This window comes from Ictalurus punctatus, chromosome 7, assembly GCF_001660625.3.
Source record: "Ictalurus punctatus breed USDA103 chromosome 7, Coco_2.0, whole genome shotgun sequence".
Classification (NCBI taxonomy): domain Eukaryota; kingdom Metazoa; phylum Chordata; class Actinopteri; order Siluriformes; family Ictaluridae; genus Ictalurus; species Ictalurus punctatus.
Window position 1 is genome coordinate 24,109,676 of NC_030422.2, and position 19,790 is coordinate 24,129,465.

At 40.8% G+C, this 19,790-nt stretch overlaps 1 protein-coding gene across 4 annotated transcripts; it reads left to right on the forward strand.

Moving 5' to 3' along the window:
* The first annotated feature begins 6,558 nt into the window (after nucleotides 1-6,558).
* si:dkey-183c6.7 (urea transporter 1) lies at nucleotides 6,559-19,790 on the forward strand. 4 transcript variants are annotated; one of them, XM_017472536.3, is made up of 9 exons: nucleotides 6,563-6,853; nucleotides 8,443-8,632; nucleotides 8,797-8,925; nucleotides 9,056-9,248; nucleotides 12,247-12,394; nucleotides 18,741-18,875; nucleotides 19,138-19,156; nucleotides 19,231-19,280; nucleotides 19,374-19,790. In XM_017472536.3, the coding sequence occupies exons 1-9, from the start codon at nucleotides 6,742-6,744 to the stop codon at nucleotides 19,520-19,522; spliced, it is 1,125 nt and encodes a 374-aa protein (XP_017328025.1). In that variant the 5' UTR covers nucleotides 6,563-6,741; the 3' UTR covers nucleotides 19,523-19,790. The 4 variants fall into 4 exon arrangements, with proteins under 4 accessions (XP_017328028.1, XP_017328025.1, XP_017328024.1 ...); XM_017472539.3 differs by lacking the exon at nucleotides 19,138-19,156 and having other exon boundaries at nucleotides 6,559-6,633; nucleotides 8,448-8,632; XM_017472535.3 differs by lacking the exon at nucleotides 19,138-19,156.

Here is a 19,790-nt window from a genome sequence, read left to right on the forward strand (position 1 = left end):
TTTACTTATTTATTAATATTACTTATTACTTATCACATTGTTGCAAAAAAGTCTATAAAAAATATACAATAACAGTTTTGGTAAAGCTTTCTCTATTTCCTTTCTCTTTCTCTCTTTCGGTCCTGTTTTGCCCTATGATCTAAATTGTAGTTTTATATTCACATTACCTGTGATTGTAATGTATTTTTAATGTGTTGACAGATCAACACTTGCCAGTAGAATTTCATCATAAATGAGTTTTCAAGCAAAATACTTTTCCAGTCTTTGAATGGTAATCACTCTTACTTGCACATGAGTGGCACAGTGGGTAGCATGCTGTATCACAGTTCAGTGGACTGAAAGTCCCATGTTTGCCTCTTGCCAAGTGTTCCCAGGATAAGCAACCTATCCAGTGTGATCCTGATCAGGATAATGAGGTTACTGAAGATTAATGAACAAAATAACAAGTGAGACTTTTGGCTCATTAAGTGTTCAATTTAACCACGGACATCAGTTTCGCAGACACTTTCAGATTCACCTCCACTCCAATTCTGTCTCCACTGATCCGTGCTATGTACATCGTTAATTTCATTGTCCTTTTATGGTCATTGCTTCCTGTTCTTCTTATTCTGTTGCTAAGGTTGTTAAATGGAATCACTTGTTTCTAGTGAGTGTGTATATTTATAATCTCTTTGTGTCCCTGTTTGGTTGATGACATACAACATGGGTATTTATCACACTGCTAAACTGTTTATCACTTAAGGTTCTCTAGTTACTTTAGTTCTCTAGTTACATTAGTTCTCTAGTTCTTAGTGACTGTGTTTTGTCCCAAGCTGTGGAGTATCCAATACGAACCATAAAACACTTTGCGCCTGGCGCTTCACTCCTGTACCTGCATGTTACATATATCAACATAATATCATTTTTTCCTACTCACAGTGATGCTTTATGGAAAAATATGCAATGCAAGCAATTTTCCTGCATTCATCAGTACATGTGAATCGAAGTGAATGAAGCAGACATTTCTGTGTTGTGAGTGAAACATCTGTTTTCTGAGTATAATGCTCAAAGGGATCATACATATAAAACAGTACAGAGGATGAAATCTGTTAAATTGTTCTTCTGTGTTTGTGTTAATTATGTTTTCATTGACTACTTAAAATCATCACAATTCATTTTAGTTCTAGCTTCAATCTTCATAGAACAAATATTATTCCATGTCTATTCCTCAGGTAGTTTTTTTTTTTCTTCAATGTGCTTGGTTTATTCTAGGGCACACTGTGGTTGAGGTAACTGATTCACTGATATCCATAATACTTTACACATCAGAGCCTTATCCAGTCTGGACTGGTTTACTGCTGCCTGACTTCACTTAATCACAGACATCACCACTTCCTCTCCATCACAGCCATCCAATCCAAACATAGTTGAATGTACAGTGTTTATATTAAGTAGTTGATTTAAACAAAGAAGAGCTAGAGAAAGTAAAGATGCAGGAATGTGTGATTCTTATGGATCTTACACTGTGCAGTAGACATGTGCAATCCTACTCAACCTTCAGATGGTCCTGGTTGTCATGGTGATGGAGGGAGGGAAGTGAGTGAAAGAGGAAGGATGGAGAAGGATGGAGGTTGTGACAGAGAGAAAGTTTATTTCTTATACTTCACTTAAAGACAGGTGCCTGTGCTCCACAGTTGAGTTGCTATGCTGTTCTGCTATGTGATCTCGCTGAACACACACCACATACAGACACACACATGGGAATGCACAAGCATTACTGTGAATTTTGCCATTGCCCAGGAGAACCATTAGCAGTGTGCAGCATGGCAGATGCCTCCTCTCGGCATGACTAAGAGAGCCTGCAGAGATACACACACACACACAAACACACACACACACACACACACACACACACACACACACACACACACACACTTTGTGTCCTTTTCTCACTACAGACACAACACATAGGTGGACTATCAAAAAGTGCTATTGTTCAGAAATGTTTTTTTTTCTGCTCAGAGTAAAAACACAGAGAGTGTGTACAGTATACAGCGCACACACACACATATCTGAGAGTGAGTGTGTGTGTGTGGTTGTGTGTGTGCATGCGCGTGTGTGGGTGTGTGAGGGGTGCACGGTGTCTTAGTGGTTAGCACGTTCGCCTCACACCTCCAGGGTCGGGGGTTCGATGTTCTCCCCATGCTGTGGGGGTTTCCTTCGGGTACTCCGGTGGAAAGACATGCATGGTAGGTGGATTGGCGTTTCCAAAAGTGTCCGTAGCGTATGAATGGGTGTATGAGTTACTACGCCTGGGGGCCATCTTCAGTCGTCTTGATTCAGTCCTGCAACTGGATCATGGTGGTCACTGGGAACTGAGAGTGAGGCCAATGCTGCGCAAGTCTTCCTCACTATAATCCAATTCATGCGCAAGTCGAGTCCCAGTTGTTGTTCCCCATAATGGAGGCGGAAATGGAAACTTCGGTCTTCGTCAAAATCGACAGACGAACTGCACGGGTGTGTATGTAAGATAGAGAGAGAGAGAGAGAGAACTTTCTTCAAATAGTTCTTCTTTGGTGACACATCTAACTGCTAAAATTAATTTTCTCTCTCTCTCTCCCTCTCTCTCTCCACATCAATTTATTTTCCTCTTCCCTTCAATCAGCTAAGATTCTGTAAGATCTTACCAAAGAATCTTTAGTCAACCACTAAGAGAGATGCATTTGCACCCTCTCTCACACCCTCTGTCTAAGACACACACATACACACACGCACCAACCACCCACTATTTAACTAACAATCAACAATTTTTTTTTGCACCAACCACCAATTATCAACCATATACACTATATGGCCAAAGGTATTTGGACACTTGACCACCATGCCCATAAATGCTTGTTGAACGCCACATCCCTAATCTGGTCCCCTGTGTAGCTATAACATCCATTGGGAAGGCTTTCCGCTAGATTTTGGAACGTTGCTATGGGAATGTCTACCTATTCAGCCACAAGAGCATTATTGAGTTTAGGCATTGATGTTGGGTGAGGAGGTCTTGTGCACAGTTGGCATTATAGTTTGAAAGGTATTCAGTGGGGTTGGAGTCAGGGCTCTCTGCAGGGCATTCTTCTACACCAACCTCGTGTGGCAAACCATGTCTTCATGGATCTCATTTTATGCCAGAAGCACTGTCAGGCTGGAACATGTTTGGACATGTTAATTACAATGAAGGGAAATCTTAATGCTAAACCCTAAGCACCCAGGAGTATCCATTAACCTCTCACCATTTATCCCTTATCATCCACCACAAACACTATACAATATCTATCCCATCCAATTCTTACTCAATAACTGCCCAAAGAAAATATTATTACAGATTACTACTTATTACCTGCTTCCATCCATACACAGTCTATCCTTAACCCAGCCACAACATCCAACTTCCTACAAACACCCATCTACAAAAACCACCAGTTATCTACCACAAACCACACACTTTGCATCTGTACAGAAAACTATGAATCTCTTGAATGAATTTCTGTCCTTAATTATCATACATGAAAGCTCGATTTTAGTTTGAAGTGATGAGGGACAAATGAGGCAATCCACTGCCAAACAGATCAGGTGAAAGCAGTGGATTACTGTGTTGGATATGATGCATTCTGGGAGAAGATTTAGTGCTAGAGTGGGAAGCAGAGGAAATGTTTCAATTGGAAAAGCAGTAAAAGCAGTGAGCACTAATCAAACTGCAGACTGCCTCCTGGCTCATTTATCTGAATAACCTTTAAAGACAGACAGAAACACACAAACACACAGACAGACACACACACATGCACACATACGCACACTCACACACACACACAGACACACACACACACACATGCACACACACACTCTCACACACTCACTAGTTTTACAATCAGTGGCACTGAGAGGTGCAGTCTGTTCAATGCAAAGTGACAGCGATGAGAAATGTTCATGGTATGTGTCACCATCAGTGCCTACACGTGCACATATTCACACATGTGCACCCACTGCACTACACCGCACTCCTCTCTCTCTCTCTCTTTTTTCTTTCTCTCGCTCTCTCTCTCTCTCTCTCTCTCACACACACACACACGCACACACACACACACACACACACACACACACACACACTGCTGATAGACATTTCCTTGTTCCAAGGGTTTAGCAAAAGCAATAAACAGGCAAGTAATTATATCCAGACACATGCAGAGCTAACAATTGGCAACAAGCAACAGAGCCTGTGCATAATTAATGTGTACGTGGATGCTTGCATGTACTGTATATGTGTGTAGGTGGTGTAAATGAGCAGCTATCAGCCAGTTCTGTACAGCCAAGGAGGCTGTCATTCAGTTCTGTAAAGAATTATTGTGTTTGTCTAATCACATGAAGCACTAAACTAAATAAGCTTAAGGTTTGTACAAAACACAGCATGAAATATCGTTACTAGAACAAAGAAGTCTGACGTTTTATCCACCATCATATTGGTTACCCGTTCACATTCACATTGGCTAAAGAATACACTCGTTATCTATTCAAATCAAGTAGTGACCATCTAAAATGCTGAAGGTTTATTCAGGACGCAGGTTCATTATTGGTCTCATAATGTTCATGGCTGAGCTGTTTAAGTAGACAGTGATTGGGGAAAACAGGACAAAGGTGTGTTCGAAATTAGATGAGTGTGAGTGTTGTGATGTCTGAGCCAGATCGGCAGTGGATCTGGATGTGGCAGTGTGCATATGGACACACTAACAGGTGATGTTTTAGAGAACATGCTTCTGGTTAGCATACCACTGTACTGTACACACAATGCACACACACACACACACACACACACACACACACACACACACACACACACACACACACACACACACACACACACACACACACACACACAGTGTCGGAATATCTCTGTATTCATACATCTCAAGAGTATCAAACACAAAAACATGCACAAACATATAAAGGGATCACAACTTTAGTTTTCTTAGTCTTTTACACACACATGAGACACACATCTGATACAGTGCAGCAGTGTGTGTAAGGTGTATAAGGGTGTTTCAAAAATCTTTAGTTGTGGTTTTTGAATAATCACCTTCATCTTCTTAATCACCTTCTCATTAACCCTCTCTAACTCAGACTTTCACACATAAACCTCTTTGTATGTATTTATTCATGTTTGTGTCCTTTAAATGTTAGTGGCTTTGTGCTCCAAAGTGACCAAGACTACAACTTGTTACTGATTAAGGTCAAGCCGAGAACAGAATATCAATGCAGACCCTGTCCTAAAACGTCCAACGCTCATACATCACCCCTCTCTCTCTCTCTCTCTCTCTCTCTCTCTCTCTCTCTCTCTCTCTCTCTCTCTCGCTATCTCTCGCTATCTCTCTCTCTCTCACACACACACACACACACACACACACACACACACACACACACACACACACACACAATCACACAGTGAGAGAGAGAGAGAGGGGGGGGGGGGGTGCCAGAGGCTGATCTGATTATAAGATCTTTAGTTGAGCACAGAGTGCAGATGACCTAGCTGTCACCAGGCAGACTCATCTGGTGCTGTCCACACACACACACACACACACACACACACACACAAATACACACAAATACACACACACACACACACACACACAGCAGGCTGCTACTCAATTAAATTATTTTCTGTCACATGTGAGTTAGTCATGAGGCATTCAGTCAGGCTTATAATTGATGAAGATGAAATGTATAACTCATAGCACAAAAATTTAAAAGGTCAAGACATGGAGAAACACAAAGTATTTATCTCTGCTGCTTTTTTAAAATGAATACCAGAACACAACAACAGATCTACTGTTGGAATGTTGTAGGTAGTGACAGCAAGGGAATACCAATGTTTAATGATTCTCTCTCTGTCTCTGTTTCTCTCTCTCTCTCTCTCTCTCTCTCTCTCTCTCTCTCTCTCTCTCTCTCTCTCTCTCTCTCTCTCTCTCTCTCTCACTGTGTTCTGACCTAACACCAGTAATTGCCATTATATAAGAAAGTGCACCCCCCCAAACTGTGTATTACATAAACAGTACCATAGTGAGCTGTCTCCTCAAGACCTCAGCATGTAGTTCATCCCAATTCACCTCAGGTGCCTGTATTTGCACAGAAAGCAAATCTGTTCCAGTTCAGGCAAAACAAAAAAAATCTGATCACTAAAGAAGGTTTCTTCTTTAGGTGACAACACTGATGTAACTAACAAATAAGAATATATTTTATATTTTATAAAATATTTAAGCATGTTTTATGTTTAGCATGATTTACTTCACAGATCAACTAGTGTTCCTTTTCCTGAACGTTTGCCAGTAAAAACTTTTGTGTTATTTGATCTAAATACAGTCTCTCAATATGGAGTACACAGAGAAAAGAAATATTTTCTAAAACAGGATGCCGGATGAGAGATTAACAGAACAGTGTGTGATAGCAAGGGAAGAAAGCTAATTGTTGTCCCCTTGGACTGGACTTTGTCCATTACTGTCCTCAAAAGCCCAATACATTACGCAAAAGATTACTAGTTTTAGCGTTCACATTAACCATCAGAGTGGAGAGGAGACCGTCAGAGCGAGAGAGTGACAAAGAGAGGGAGTGCATGTGAGTTTGAAAGAGTGAGAGACAAAAGTAAACCTGTCCATAACAGAGGGAAAGCGAGACAGAGAGAGAAAGACTCAGTTGCTTGATTGTTGTAGGTCTCTGTTAGTGATGTTTAAGACTAAAAAAACATGTGAGCAGCCAAAGGGCCTCACGCAGCACCTGATCCAGAAGCTGCTGTACTGCACAGGAGAAATGGAGCACTTCCACACGTACATGCAGGGTAAGAGTCGACATTACACCCATACATATCAAATGTTCTGTGACATAAACTGTCGAAGATTAAAGGAAATGTTCACAAAGTAACACATTGAATATGTTTCCACTGAAATATTTTTATGTTTAGTGATGCTGGTACTAATTTGTTAGTTAAGGTTGTCTTCTCTTTATTGTCTTCTCGATCAGCTCCCTAGGTCATGAATCATAGTGAGCACTGATGCCCCATGGATTTTGCTGTGCATTGTGGGATTTTTTTAGTGCACTGGAAGGATTTTGCAAGACTTAAAATAGCCGACTCCCTAATCCCTGATGCCCTGACTACTGAACTAGGGAGGTGGTTGAGATATACCCATTGTTTACTGCTGATTGCTACTGCTAGCACAAAAAAAAATACAAAAGTGTTTTTACTAGGAGAAAAAAATTTAACTTTAAAAATGTTTACATTTATCTCAAATATAAAGGAAAATTACCCGATTTTGCTGTTAGCTCTGAAAAAAAAAAAGCAAAAAAAAAAACAATGTCATGACAGAAGGTTCCATAACACAATGATACACTTTCACTGATACGATAGAAACTGGGTTAATTAGTCTGGTTATTCAACTGTTTGCTTTAGCCTTGCCAATGTGCTAAGACTTTGAGGATCATAGTATTTATAAGTGCGGTAAACACTCTATATCGCGCTTTCTCTCTCAAGTCATTTGATTGGCACTTTATTGGCAGAACTGCATGAGGGAAATTACTGGAAAAGCTGGAGCATAAGGAAAATATGAGCAGTAACAGCCAAAACAATAAAGGTGAATGCAATAACAGCAACAGAATGTCAGATTTCATATCACAAAGATATTATTAATATAAAGAAATATGTGGAGAAGACATTTGATATTGATGACTGGGCAAGATGAGGGAGTCTCCCACTGTCTCGCAGTCTCTTTTTCTATCTAACTCTTCCTTTCTGCTTTGTTAGAGCAGATTAAATAGTGATTTGTGACCCAAAAGCGGGTGTACACAGACATTTAGTGTGTTACTGTATGTTTCACAGATGCCCTTTGATTCCAGGAATCAAATGTCAAAAAGTGTATGATAAGATATTACTATAGAAAGTCAGTGATGCAAATATTCTCCAATAAATTGTACAGCATGTCCCCACCGTTTTCCGGCTTTCTTCATATGAGGTTTGGAGATGAAGAATGTCATAGCACAACCAAGAAAGGTTTTCTTACCTTTTATTCCCTAACATCTCAGAATAATTTTAAGTGATACTGTAGATACAGTACATCCTGGACAGGGTGCCAATTAATCGCAGGGCACAATCACATACACATTCACACACCCATTCATACACTATGGACACTTTGGAAAGGCCAATCCGCCTACCATGCATGTCTTTGGACTGAGGGAGGAAACCGGAGTACCCGGAGGAAACCCCCACAGCACGGGGAGAACATGCCTGTAGATACAGTAGATTGTAAAATAGATATACATTTCCATTTTCCCCACCACTGAACTGCTTCTCTCTCTCTCTCTCTCTCTCTCTCTCTCTCTCTCTCTCTCTCTCTCTCTCTCTCTCTCTCTCGCTCTCTCTCTCTCTGTCAGACCAGGCCTTCCTCTTGCAGCTGCTGGAGTGGTTATTGCGGGGTGTCTCTGGTGTGATCATGGTGAATAACCCTTTGAGTGGAGCTCTGATTCTTACTGCTCTGTCAATTGCCAGTCCCTGGCAGGCCCTACTGGGAAGCCTGGGACTAATCTCCTCCACAGTCATGGCAATCCTCATCGGAGAGGAACGGTGAGAGAAAACCACAGATTACACACACACACATACACACACACACACACACACACACACACACACACACACACACACACACACACACACACACACACGTACTCATGTATACTGTACGCAATAGTGGGACATTTTCTTTGTGTGGGTGTGTTTATGTGCCACAGAGTAGAGGTTTCCAAAGGTGAACACGGTTATAACGGAATGCTGGTGGCCTTATTGATCGGTGTGTCCAGCAACGCAGGGGACTGGTATTGGTGGCTATTGCTGCCTGCATGTCTTGCTGGAGCCATAACGTAAGACCCTCACATGCCCACATATGTACACACATACACAGAGTTTGTGATGGACCTATACCACCCTATCTCTCTCGCTCTCTCTGTCTCTCTCTCTCTCTCTCTCTCTCTCTCTCTCTCTCTCTCTCAGTACATTTGTACACAGTGGCCTGGCTGCTGTGTTTGACAGATGGGATTTGCCTGTAAGTGTGTTCCCCTTCAACACTGTCTTGCTGCTGTATTTGGCCTGCACCGGTATTGAGAACCCATACTACCCCAACCATCCAACCCTGCCTCAGGGGACAACACTGAGCATCAACAGCACACACCTCAACATAACTCAGGTCAGGACATCAATGCACTCATAAGGGGATACTAGAGCTGTGCATGCTTCTGTACTATTTCAGACCATTTTTGAGTATACATAATGTTGTTCATGCTCAGAAATGTAGTGCAGACACTGATGACTCACTATTTAGGGATTTGCCACAAAAACAAGTGTGGAGCAATGGACACTTTTCTACTCTAACCTTTCCATGAACAGCTTTTAGCAGATAACAAACTGAAACAACATGGCTATCAGTGATGACAGTAAGAAATTTGTCTGCAGAACTGCTTTTGTCTCCATAACAAAACTGTTTGTGTATCACGACTGATTGTGCCCTGTGATGGGTTGGCACCCCGTCCAGGGTGTCCCCCACCTCGTGCCCTCATGGGGTGTCCCCAGGGATAGGCTCCAGGCTCCTCATGACACTGTGTAAGATACGCGGTACAGAAAATGGATGGATGACGTGACATCTGGAATTTTCTGTACCCAAAATCTTCAGTCACTGCTTTGTCCTGGTCAGAGTTACGGTGGATCTAGAGCCTGTCCTGTGAACACTGTGTGCAAGGCAGGAGTACACTGGACTCCGGTCTATGCACACACATTCACACCTAGGTGCAGTTTAAAATAACCAACCCACATACTGGCATGTTTTTTGGAGGAGGAGGGAAACCAGAGAGCCTCGAGGAATCTCACACAGACATGGTGAGAACATGGTGAAACTACACAGAAATGCAAACTCAGGATCAAACCAGGAATTGTGGAGCCGTGAAGCAGCAATGCTACCCACTGTACCATGTGCTGCCTGCAACTATAATACGCACAATAATCATAATATATTGTAACATAAATATATATTCATACCGCTATTTTCACACTGCTAGTGTCCTCTCTTTACTTTTTCATACCTTCTATCTGCTGCTCTCTCTATTCAGAAGTGCACAAGTCTCAGCATGTATGGGTGTGAAAGAAAAAAAAGAGAGCCTATTTATAATTCATAGTGTTCCAGTATTCTACCTCCTCCGTGCTAGTCTGACTTTCAGATAATCTATATCCACATAGCCTCCATGCTAACCTGTGCTGTGTCAGGAAGTCTCTGTGATTTGCCTTTTGCCCCCTCAATGCAGTTGCACCCCGTGGCGGTCCTTTCAGGCCCCATCAATATACAGCTTAAGAGCATCCAGTGCATCCGGTACATCTCCATGGAGACAGCTTGAGCTAAGAGAGAGCGAGAAGTGAAGGAATGGTGTGAGGAGAGAGGGAGCAAGAAGGAATCGTAAGTTTTATACAGCTATAGCTCTTTTACTGCCCTGTGTCATGAATAGCCTACTGGGTGAATGGAAATTTCCAGAGCTCTCACTGGCAGTGAAATGCATTTCTCATTAAGTACATTGTAAATCCAGCTATGGCCTCACATTATTTCTTTTCTATATTATTCATTAATCTGTTAGGACTTGCAAAACATATATAAAACATTAGCACAAAACTTCTTTTTTTAAGGCGCAATGTTAGAAAATGTGTTTAAACTCGTAAATGAAAAAAGGTCCCAACATTCTGTTCGTTTAGCAAGATTCTTTCATTTTTTCATTTCAGACTAGTAGAGAGTTAGTAGATATAGATAATATATTGGGACATCTGTGGGGAAAAAAAGAATAAGAAAAGAAAAGAAAAGAAAAATAATTACACTTATTTACCAGACAGATTTCAATGAAAATTGTATACTGTAGTTGTACAGTGTACAGGGACCTTATCTGCTCCAGGTATCATGGCTGACCCTGCACTTTGACCCCAACTTCCTAACAAGCTGGGATATGCAGAAAAAAGAATTTCACTGTGCTGTATTGTATAAGTGACAAATAAGGCTTCTTCTACTTCCTCTTCTTCTTCATTATTTATGCATCAACTGTTCTCAAGTGGGGCAACAGTAAAAGCTAAATAGTTAGCAGGTTTGCCTCACATCTTCATGGTTGGGGGTACTGACTCAAACCTGTGTGTGTGGATTTTATATATTCTCCTCGTGCTTTGAGTACCTGTTTTCCTCCATGTACTCAGGTTTCCTCCCCCAGTCCAAAGACATGCATTGTAGGCTGATTGGCATTTCCAAAGTGTCCATACTATGTGAATGTGTCCCCTGCCTTGTGCCTTGAGTTCCCTGGGATAGGCTACAGGCTCCCTGTGACCCTGTGTAGGATAAACAGTATGGAAAATGGATGTGTGTATGTATGTATCAGTTGAAAACTCTACCGCCGATTAAACTCATAATGCATAGAAGCCCATACTACGATATTTGATATCAGCTGTTTATCAGACATGACAACAGTGAACACTGAACATGTTCGGAGCGAATATGTGTTGCCAATAGAATATACAGCAATGCATTAGAATATTTTGAATTAATGCTATGCAAACACAATATTCACCATCTTCATCATCAGGTTTAGTAACTGCTTTATCCTGGTCCGGGTCCTGGTGGATCAGGAGCCTATTCCTGGAACACCGGGTACAGGACGCAAATACACACAGGAAGGGATACCAGTCCATCACAGTGCACCATCCACACACACATTCACACCAACGGGTGTGGTCAGTTCACCTACTGGGAGGTGGCAAGAAACTGGGAAACCCTAATTAAATACACCTTATGTGATACAGTATGCGGCTCAGTTTTATTACCCCTTACAGATGTTCTACGCGTCCCCTGCATTCACACTAGTAAGCAATGATGTCACTCGCAGTTCGTCTCTTGTAGACATGTAGCATCCAACTGTTTTAACATCTACTGTGTCATTTATACATATCACTGATTTATTCTTTTTTTAAGCATTTTACTGCTGTAATAAAACTCAGCAAATGATGATACAGCTGTTCTTCCTCCATGTTTGCGATCAAATGCTGTTGAACAGGAACTAAAAATGAGTAGGGTTTTTTATTTATTTATTTATTTAAAGTTGTTAGTTGTAAATTTGTTAGGTTTAGATTTTGGTGTATGTACTGTGCATATCGGTGTTTTCTGTTAGCTCACACAGGGTACAGTGTTGGGAGTGGGGCAGATCTATGCTTGTGATGCTCTGGGGTCCTCCCTAATCATTCTTGCAGCTGTGCTGTTATACTCTCCAGTCCAGGCCTTTCATGCACTGCTGGGATCAAGTTTCGGGGTACTGGCAGGTAAAATTTTATTCCATATTAACATTTTTAGTGAACTAGAAGACTTTCTTTATTATACCAGAGTCACTACTGATGGCTGGAAGGTGTTCATTATTTCTCAAAAATGTAATTAAATGTTTTAGAACAAAGCTCCTGATACGATGTAGACCTATTGGAATGTAATCATCAAGCGTAAATAATAGCTTTTACTAGGTTTATACTCACACATCTCTTACTTTCATCATTGTTTTGATAAACAAAGAAAATAAAAATGATTCATGTGATGTATATGCAAGGAATTATTTATGCGCAACAGTGCATGGAAATGGTTTAATTAAATCAGACAGGAATAGCATGAGATAACACCCTCCTACAGGTAAAAAATAAAAGTATAATGGTAGACTATAAACATAGCAGTTTGCATTATGAGGACGCAACACATATACAAAGCATCTATTTTTACTAGCTGGTAAGTGGCCATGGTATTACTGAGATAATATCCTCCCCCAGAGGTTTTTCCTTCACCAAGGAAGTTCAGTGGGTGTTAACTCGTACTTATTCTCCATTCCATGAGTTGTATGTGTTGGTTTGATTTCTCATGAGAAATCAGTCGTTTTTTGTGTAACATTATACTTTGAATAAAGGCACTGAAGATGAATCAAGCTCATATATATACCTGATGCTTTTAGGGGAGACATAGAGAGGTTAATATTCCAACAGTGTGCTTCTCTTTTCTCTTCCCACTCACTCAACCCCACATTATGCACAAACACACACACACACACACACACACACACAAACCCCACCTCAATAGCACCTCTCTATCTGTTACCGTATGAGTCATACTAGACAGTAATGGTGTGTGTGTGTGTGTGTGTGTGTGTGTGTGTGTGTGTGTGTGTGTGTGTGTGTGTGTGTGTGTTTTGTGTGTGTCTAATATATTTGTATGTAAAGACATTGTTTGAGGTTGTGTATGTGTGTGAGAGAGTCATTCATACACACTCTAGGGGCTTGATAAAGCACAGCTGATGCAGAAAGCATAGCCACAAGCTGTGCCTAATCATCAAGCAGCAGCCATGCATGCTTGGCCTCGTAGGCGTAGGTGTCTGATGCCAGCTAGAAAGCCAATTTAACAAAATCAGAAACATGCAAACTGTTTTCCTCTAAAGCCAGCTACAGAGTGCTGCCCAGCCTAGAGAGAGAGAGCCACGGAGTATCTGCTCAGTTCTAACATTTATCGATTAGCCACATCGATTCTTGTCTTTGCTATCATATAGTGGTGTAAACAGAGAGTAAAGTACTGATCCAGGATCAGTATTTTGTAACCTTAAGAATGAATACACTGGCAGATAGATTTTTCCCTAGATTAGCATTAGCCTTAGCCTCTGCTAAATGCAAGTTGGATCAATAGGCTGAGAGCTCTGGCCAGAAGGATTTCATCTCTGAAAAGAGAACCAGTCTGTATCATTTTCCCTTCTGCACTCTATCTCCACTCCCTCCTCAGATATTCAGTTTCATTTCCTGTAAGAAAAGCTCTTGTGATCATTAAACAGAGTGAAATCTAAAGTAGAATAATGTCACCGATATTCCGAACAGAGGCCTACTGTATTCTTCTTCTGAAAAGAAAAAAAAAAAAACACGCTCCATATAGGCGATGAGAAAACCTACATGCAAACCAGTGCACATTTATAAAGGATTAAATTATGCTCTTATCTTGCTAACAGACCTCCTCTAAGCAGTACCTGACCAATCCTAGCTTAGCAAATGTAACTAATTATAGGATTATATGCACCTCAGACAGGGTAGCTGATAAGTTTTAACAGGGGAGTGAAATCCTTCATAACAATGAAATGTCAAATAATGTGGGGAAAAATGTGAAACACCACACTGTCAGTCAGCCCAGTCAAATATCATACTCAGCAGGAGCATCTACTCTGAGATATGATATAAAAAGCCCATTTTGATGCTGTTTGAACAGCAGATTTAATATATATGTGCATCTATATGTGCGTCTGAAACAATGGATGAAAAGTACTAATTACTAATCACTATGAAATGGGGAATGGTGACAGGATGATCACTGTTTTCTAGATAAAATCGGACACTTAAACAACAACATTGTGTCATTCACACTCAATGCATATAATGATATATTTCCTTCCACTGTAGTGCTGGAACCATGCTGCTCTTTTATTTCCATATCATTTACTGGGACTGCTACGCTGGTTTATAAGACTGTTGTGGGGCAGGGGCAGAAGGTGGTGGTGGTGGTGGTGGGGGGGGGGGGGGGGGGTGTTATCAATGATTTTGCAGGTTTTAGCTTCACTCTTTATCCTTTTTGTGTTATAACACTACCAAGACACCACGATGTTATGGAAGCTTTAAAAGGCAGATGGGACACTTTTGTCTATAAAATAGCTTACGCCTTTTCTTCTCCTTTGCTGTGAAATGACACAGGTGTCAGTTATAACAAACATTTGGAATGACATGTGAAACTAAATGCAGTGGACAAGAGTGAGGCTATCATCTGTCACCTTCATATACCATCATCCTCTCTGAGAAGAGCATGTCCGTCAGGATTACAATGCAGTACAGGCTGATTGACTTCACAGAGATGATATAAAAAACAATGTTCGATCACCTTAAGGGCAAGAAAAGAAAATACTAGTCATTTTGAACTGTCTAGTACTCTGAAGCTAAAAATGCAAGAGATTCACAATCAGATCCGTGTCGGACAGTTCGGGAGGTGCTAGGCTTAGAATAAATATAACACACTCTAGCGCTGGAAGCAGTTTCAGGGCAAAGAGATAAACTCAGGCGTATGCACAGTCACCATGGTGATGCTGAAAATAGGAAAGGGATCAATCTGTATAAAGGCACAGATGCAGAATTTAGGTTACTGACTTCATATGACATATGTGGGATGCTTTTTCTAATGCAGCCATTGCTACAGTGTTTTACTCCATGAAATATTGCAGTACACAGTAAAGCGGTTCGGGGGGAGAGAGAGAGAGAGTGAGAGAGAGAGAGAGTGAGAGAGAGAGAGAGTGAGAGAGAGAGAGAGAGAGAGAGAGAGAGAGAGAGAGAGAGAGACTGAGTGAAACATGAAAAAGATGCAGAAGAGGGCATTAAGTCTAGTAGAATAAGAGATGAATGAGTCATAGCATTTGCATGGGAAGTGATGTGGTACACGCTGAGTCATTATTACTGTCCACTGGCACTGTGTGTGTGTGTGTGTGTGTGTGTGTGTGTGTGTGTGTGTGTGTGTGTGTGTGTGTGTGTGTGTGTCTGTGTGAGAGCAAAAAAACAAAAACAAAAGTTGTGTTTATCCACAGGTTCATTTATAGAGAAAGGTCACTGTACATTAATACAAACTGACCACCTATATCTTGACATGTCTGTCCTGATGGGCGTGGTCTCTTCCACAGTAATTGAGGGCATGAGAAAATGTGTTGAAACACCCAAACAACTGTCTTTTTAAAGGTCATTAAAGAAACAGCTTCTTAAAGGTCATTTCTTTAAGGGACAGAAAGAAATCCAGTGACATTGTTGCTTAGCATCTGGCAGATCATTTGTTCCCAAAGTCAAAGCTCCACCTATTAATAATAATGACACCGGTTTCTCTGTGTCTGGGGTGCAGTTTTAACCAATGATATAGGGCATCTGGCCAAAAACCAACGGAATGATGAATGCCAAGGAATATAAAGAGATTTCATCAAGTTGATGATAAACAGGGGGCTGGGGAAAGACATGCAGTATTAAATCAGCCACCTCGACCTCTCGATATCAAAATAACTTAATTTGTATGGACAGGCAAGTAAGTCAAGTCTTATACACAGCATGGCTGAATTTATCATAGCACTGTTTCAGTTGTGCTTCCCAACAGAGTTCACATATTTAAAATGAAAAAAAAAATTCTTCTATTTTTGTTTATTTCTAGTTAGTGTAATGATATATGACATTGTTTCAAGTAAATAAACAGTTGCTATCAAGATCAATAGCTTTAAAAAGGATATGTATACTAACCATACAGATACATACAAATAATCTATCCATAAAAGTTTCAATGCCATTTACAGATATGCATAAATGATGTGAAAAGACAGAGCAGGTTGTATTGGCAGTAAAAATACAGCACTGATTGCAACAGAAAAACAGAACATGATTACACACTGGAGCATTACTACATTTTAACATATGAATGGGTTTAACCACATTTTTGTCAGATAAAGAAAAGGAAAGAAAAGTCATTGTGTTACTGCAGCAGTCCTGTGGTCAGGTGTGGCAGAAACGCAGTATAGACAAAAAGAGACACAAGAGGACAGAAAGAAATGGGGGGGGGGGGGGGGGGGCATGTAAGACAGAAATAATGAGCTAGAAAAAGGGAGAAAGGATTGGGCGTGTCCTTCTATCATCATCTCCAATCATCTCAGGTCAAAAAATTCACCTCATTATTGCATGAGATTTTGGATTTGTTTTTTTTAAATCCAACCAAATACAGGGACAAAAGCAGAGAAGGAAATTATGTTTATTTTACTGAAATTTTGCACCAAGACCCAAACCATCTTCTAACTTATTGTGTGTCCCTCAGGCACCAAGGTTCTGTAACTCAAATAATCTCTACAATCAAAAACCTCTAAGATATGGAAGCTTATTCTTATAACCTGCAAGAACTTTATTTTCACATTTCCGTTTCCATAGTAACTAGTCATCAAGGCTGAGGTGAGAGAGGCCTAAGGCCTACATAGTATTTCTCCATGCAAAATAATAATAATATTTTTATTTTTTTTTAAAACAACATTTTTAAAAACAAACATGCTGGTGTTCAAAATATGCACTTGCATAGAAAAAGATGCACTTACACAGAAAAAGATGCACTTACACAGAATAAGATGCACTTACACAGACACACAGCGTGTGGTCTTCAATCACACCAGAGCTGGAAGTTTGCAGTTCAAAGCTACAGGCTTCATATCCTATGTGTTGTCATTTGGCATTTTGTAGACATGAGCTAATGTTCTGCTGTGTGCGAGAGGCGTGTGTGTGTGTGTGTGTGTGTGTGTGTGTGTGTGTGTGTGTGTGTGTGTGTGTGTGTGTGTGTGTGTGTGTGTGTGTGTGTGTGTGTGTGAGAGAGAGAGAGAGAGAGAGAGAGAGAGAGAGAGAGCAGTACATACACTTCCCCTGGTCTGAAGGGGCAAAGTGTGCATTCACACTCTCACACACTAGTCTGACACCGTGGAGTGAAAAGCCCCCAGGCTTAATGTCTAGTTATAAGAGCTAATCTAGCGTGAATGCTCAAAAGCTACACTGTGGTTACTGAAGGCAGTCTCTCGCCGTTCACACCTTCACTGCGCTTCAGAGGACACAGACTAGGAAAGAGTAAAAAAAGAAAAGGAAGAAGACAAAAATGAGTGAGGTGATCAGAAGGAAGAGAGAGAGGGAGAAAGAGAGAGAAAGAGGATCTTCTGCATGTACGAAACCACACCCTATTCACTTTATAGTATAGTATTTTGAGAGTTTTGGTATTTTAGTCACGTAAAGGCACAGTGGAGACTACACAGTGGGCTTGTGAAATCCCACAAAGGCTAGTGTCCAATCTCTGTACTCTGGTGAGTAAAGAATGCCCACGGTTTGCTCTCAGTAGGGAATAGGGAACCATTTTGGACACAAGCACAAGCAATGGAAAATAGTAAAGAGAGAGGAAATCATGCCTAAGTCTGCAGTGCCTCCTCCAGGCAATCAGCACGATAGCAGCCATGTGTAAAAAACCTTTTAATACAATTACATTTTTACATATGATACATGGCTACTGCGTATCAAGAGTGTCAATGTGAAGAAAACATGAAAACATTTGAAGCTGGGAAAGGAGAATAACAACTCTTCCTTTATTTTATCCCTCAATTTCTTTGCTTCTTCCTCCTTTCTTCCCTCCCCTCCTTTTATTCTTCCTTCCTTACATTCATCCTTCTTCTTTCTTTCTTTCTTTTTTACTATTTGTCCCTCTTCCTCCCCTCTATTGTTTCTTCGTTCCTTTCCTGCTTCTTTCCTTTCTCATTCAACATGCATAAATGTTTAATCATCCAATTCCAGTGTGTGTGTGTGTGTGTGTGTGTGTGTGTGTGTGTGTGTGTGTGTGTGTTTGTGTTGTTGTTGTTGTTGTTGTTGTTGTTGTTGTTGTGTTTCCATGCAGACATTTTGTCATAAGACAAAAAATAAGAATCTATTAGTAAATAAATGAAAATAAATGAAAATAGCTGAGAAATCTCTGAGGAAGAGACTATGAAAAACATTCAAATGATAGCAATATTGATTGGAAATATGATTAGCCTTTCACTCAGTCAATCTCTCTCTGTCTGTCTCTCTGCAGGTCTTTCTGTTGCAGTGCAGCAGGATGTTTTATACAAAGGGCTGGCTGGTTTTAATGGCGCACTGGGCTGCATGGCTGTTGGAGGGCGTTTATTCACATTAAGCTGGAGAACTCATGTCTTCTCCATTATTTGTGGTGAGACACTCACACTCCTCCTCCTGTGATAATGCTCAAATATTACCCTATTACCCAGTCAGGCCAAATTCTGCTCTGTTCCATACCTTCCGTACCCTGTGCTCTGCCTATCCAATTTACTCTCTTTTGCTTTCTATTCTCCTTCTATAATCAGCCTTTCCTCTTCTTGCTTTCCTGTAATTAGTATTGTTAATGATGTTCTTTGTTTTAAACACTGTAGTGCTTAATTAAATAAATAATAATTGAATAATTCTTATTTCAGTAAACACAGCAGATCCAGGGTAAGAATGCACATTTGTTTTTATTTATTGACACTTGTGCCTGTTAATTAAAACTCTCTCTCCATTCTCTACAGCCTTCCTCTCTTCCTATGCACACATCGCCTTGAGCAATGTGCTGGCAAATGTGAGTACACTGTGTGTATTTACTAGTCAGAGATACACCTGAACAGCCATACGCAGTGCTTTTGATTTATCTATGTCTGTGTTGTGTGTGTAGGTGGGTCTCCCTGCCAGCAGCTGGGCCTCCACACTAACTATCAGTCTTATGCTGTTAGTGAGTGGGCGGAGCCTCTCCACATACCGCATCACCATTGGCCGAGACAGCTCTCCTGGAAGCCCCTTACACACTCCCAGTCAATGTGCTGAGGCAAACACAGACACTAGTTCTGTGTGACGCACACACACTCTCTCTCTCTCTCTCTCTCTCTCTCTTTCTCTCTCTCTCTCTGTCACACACACACACACACATACACACACGCGCGCGCGCACAGTGAACCATGTTTATTTATGGTGTCCGGTCCACAAATTTTCTCTACTAATTATGTGTCATCGCTCTTATCCTGAAACGTCTGATGAATGCTTCCCACAGGGAGTAAAGTTGCTTTGCAATATAAAGCACTTCTTAAGATAGAAA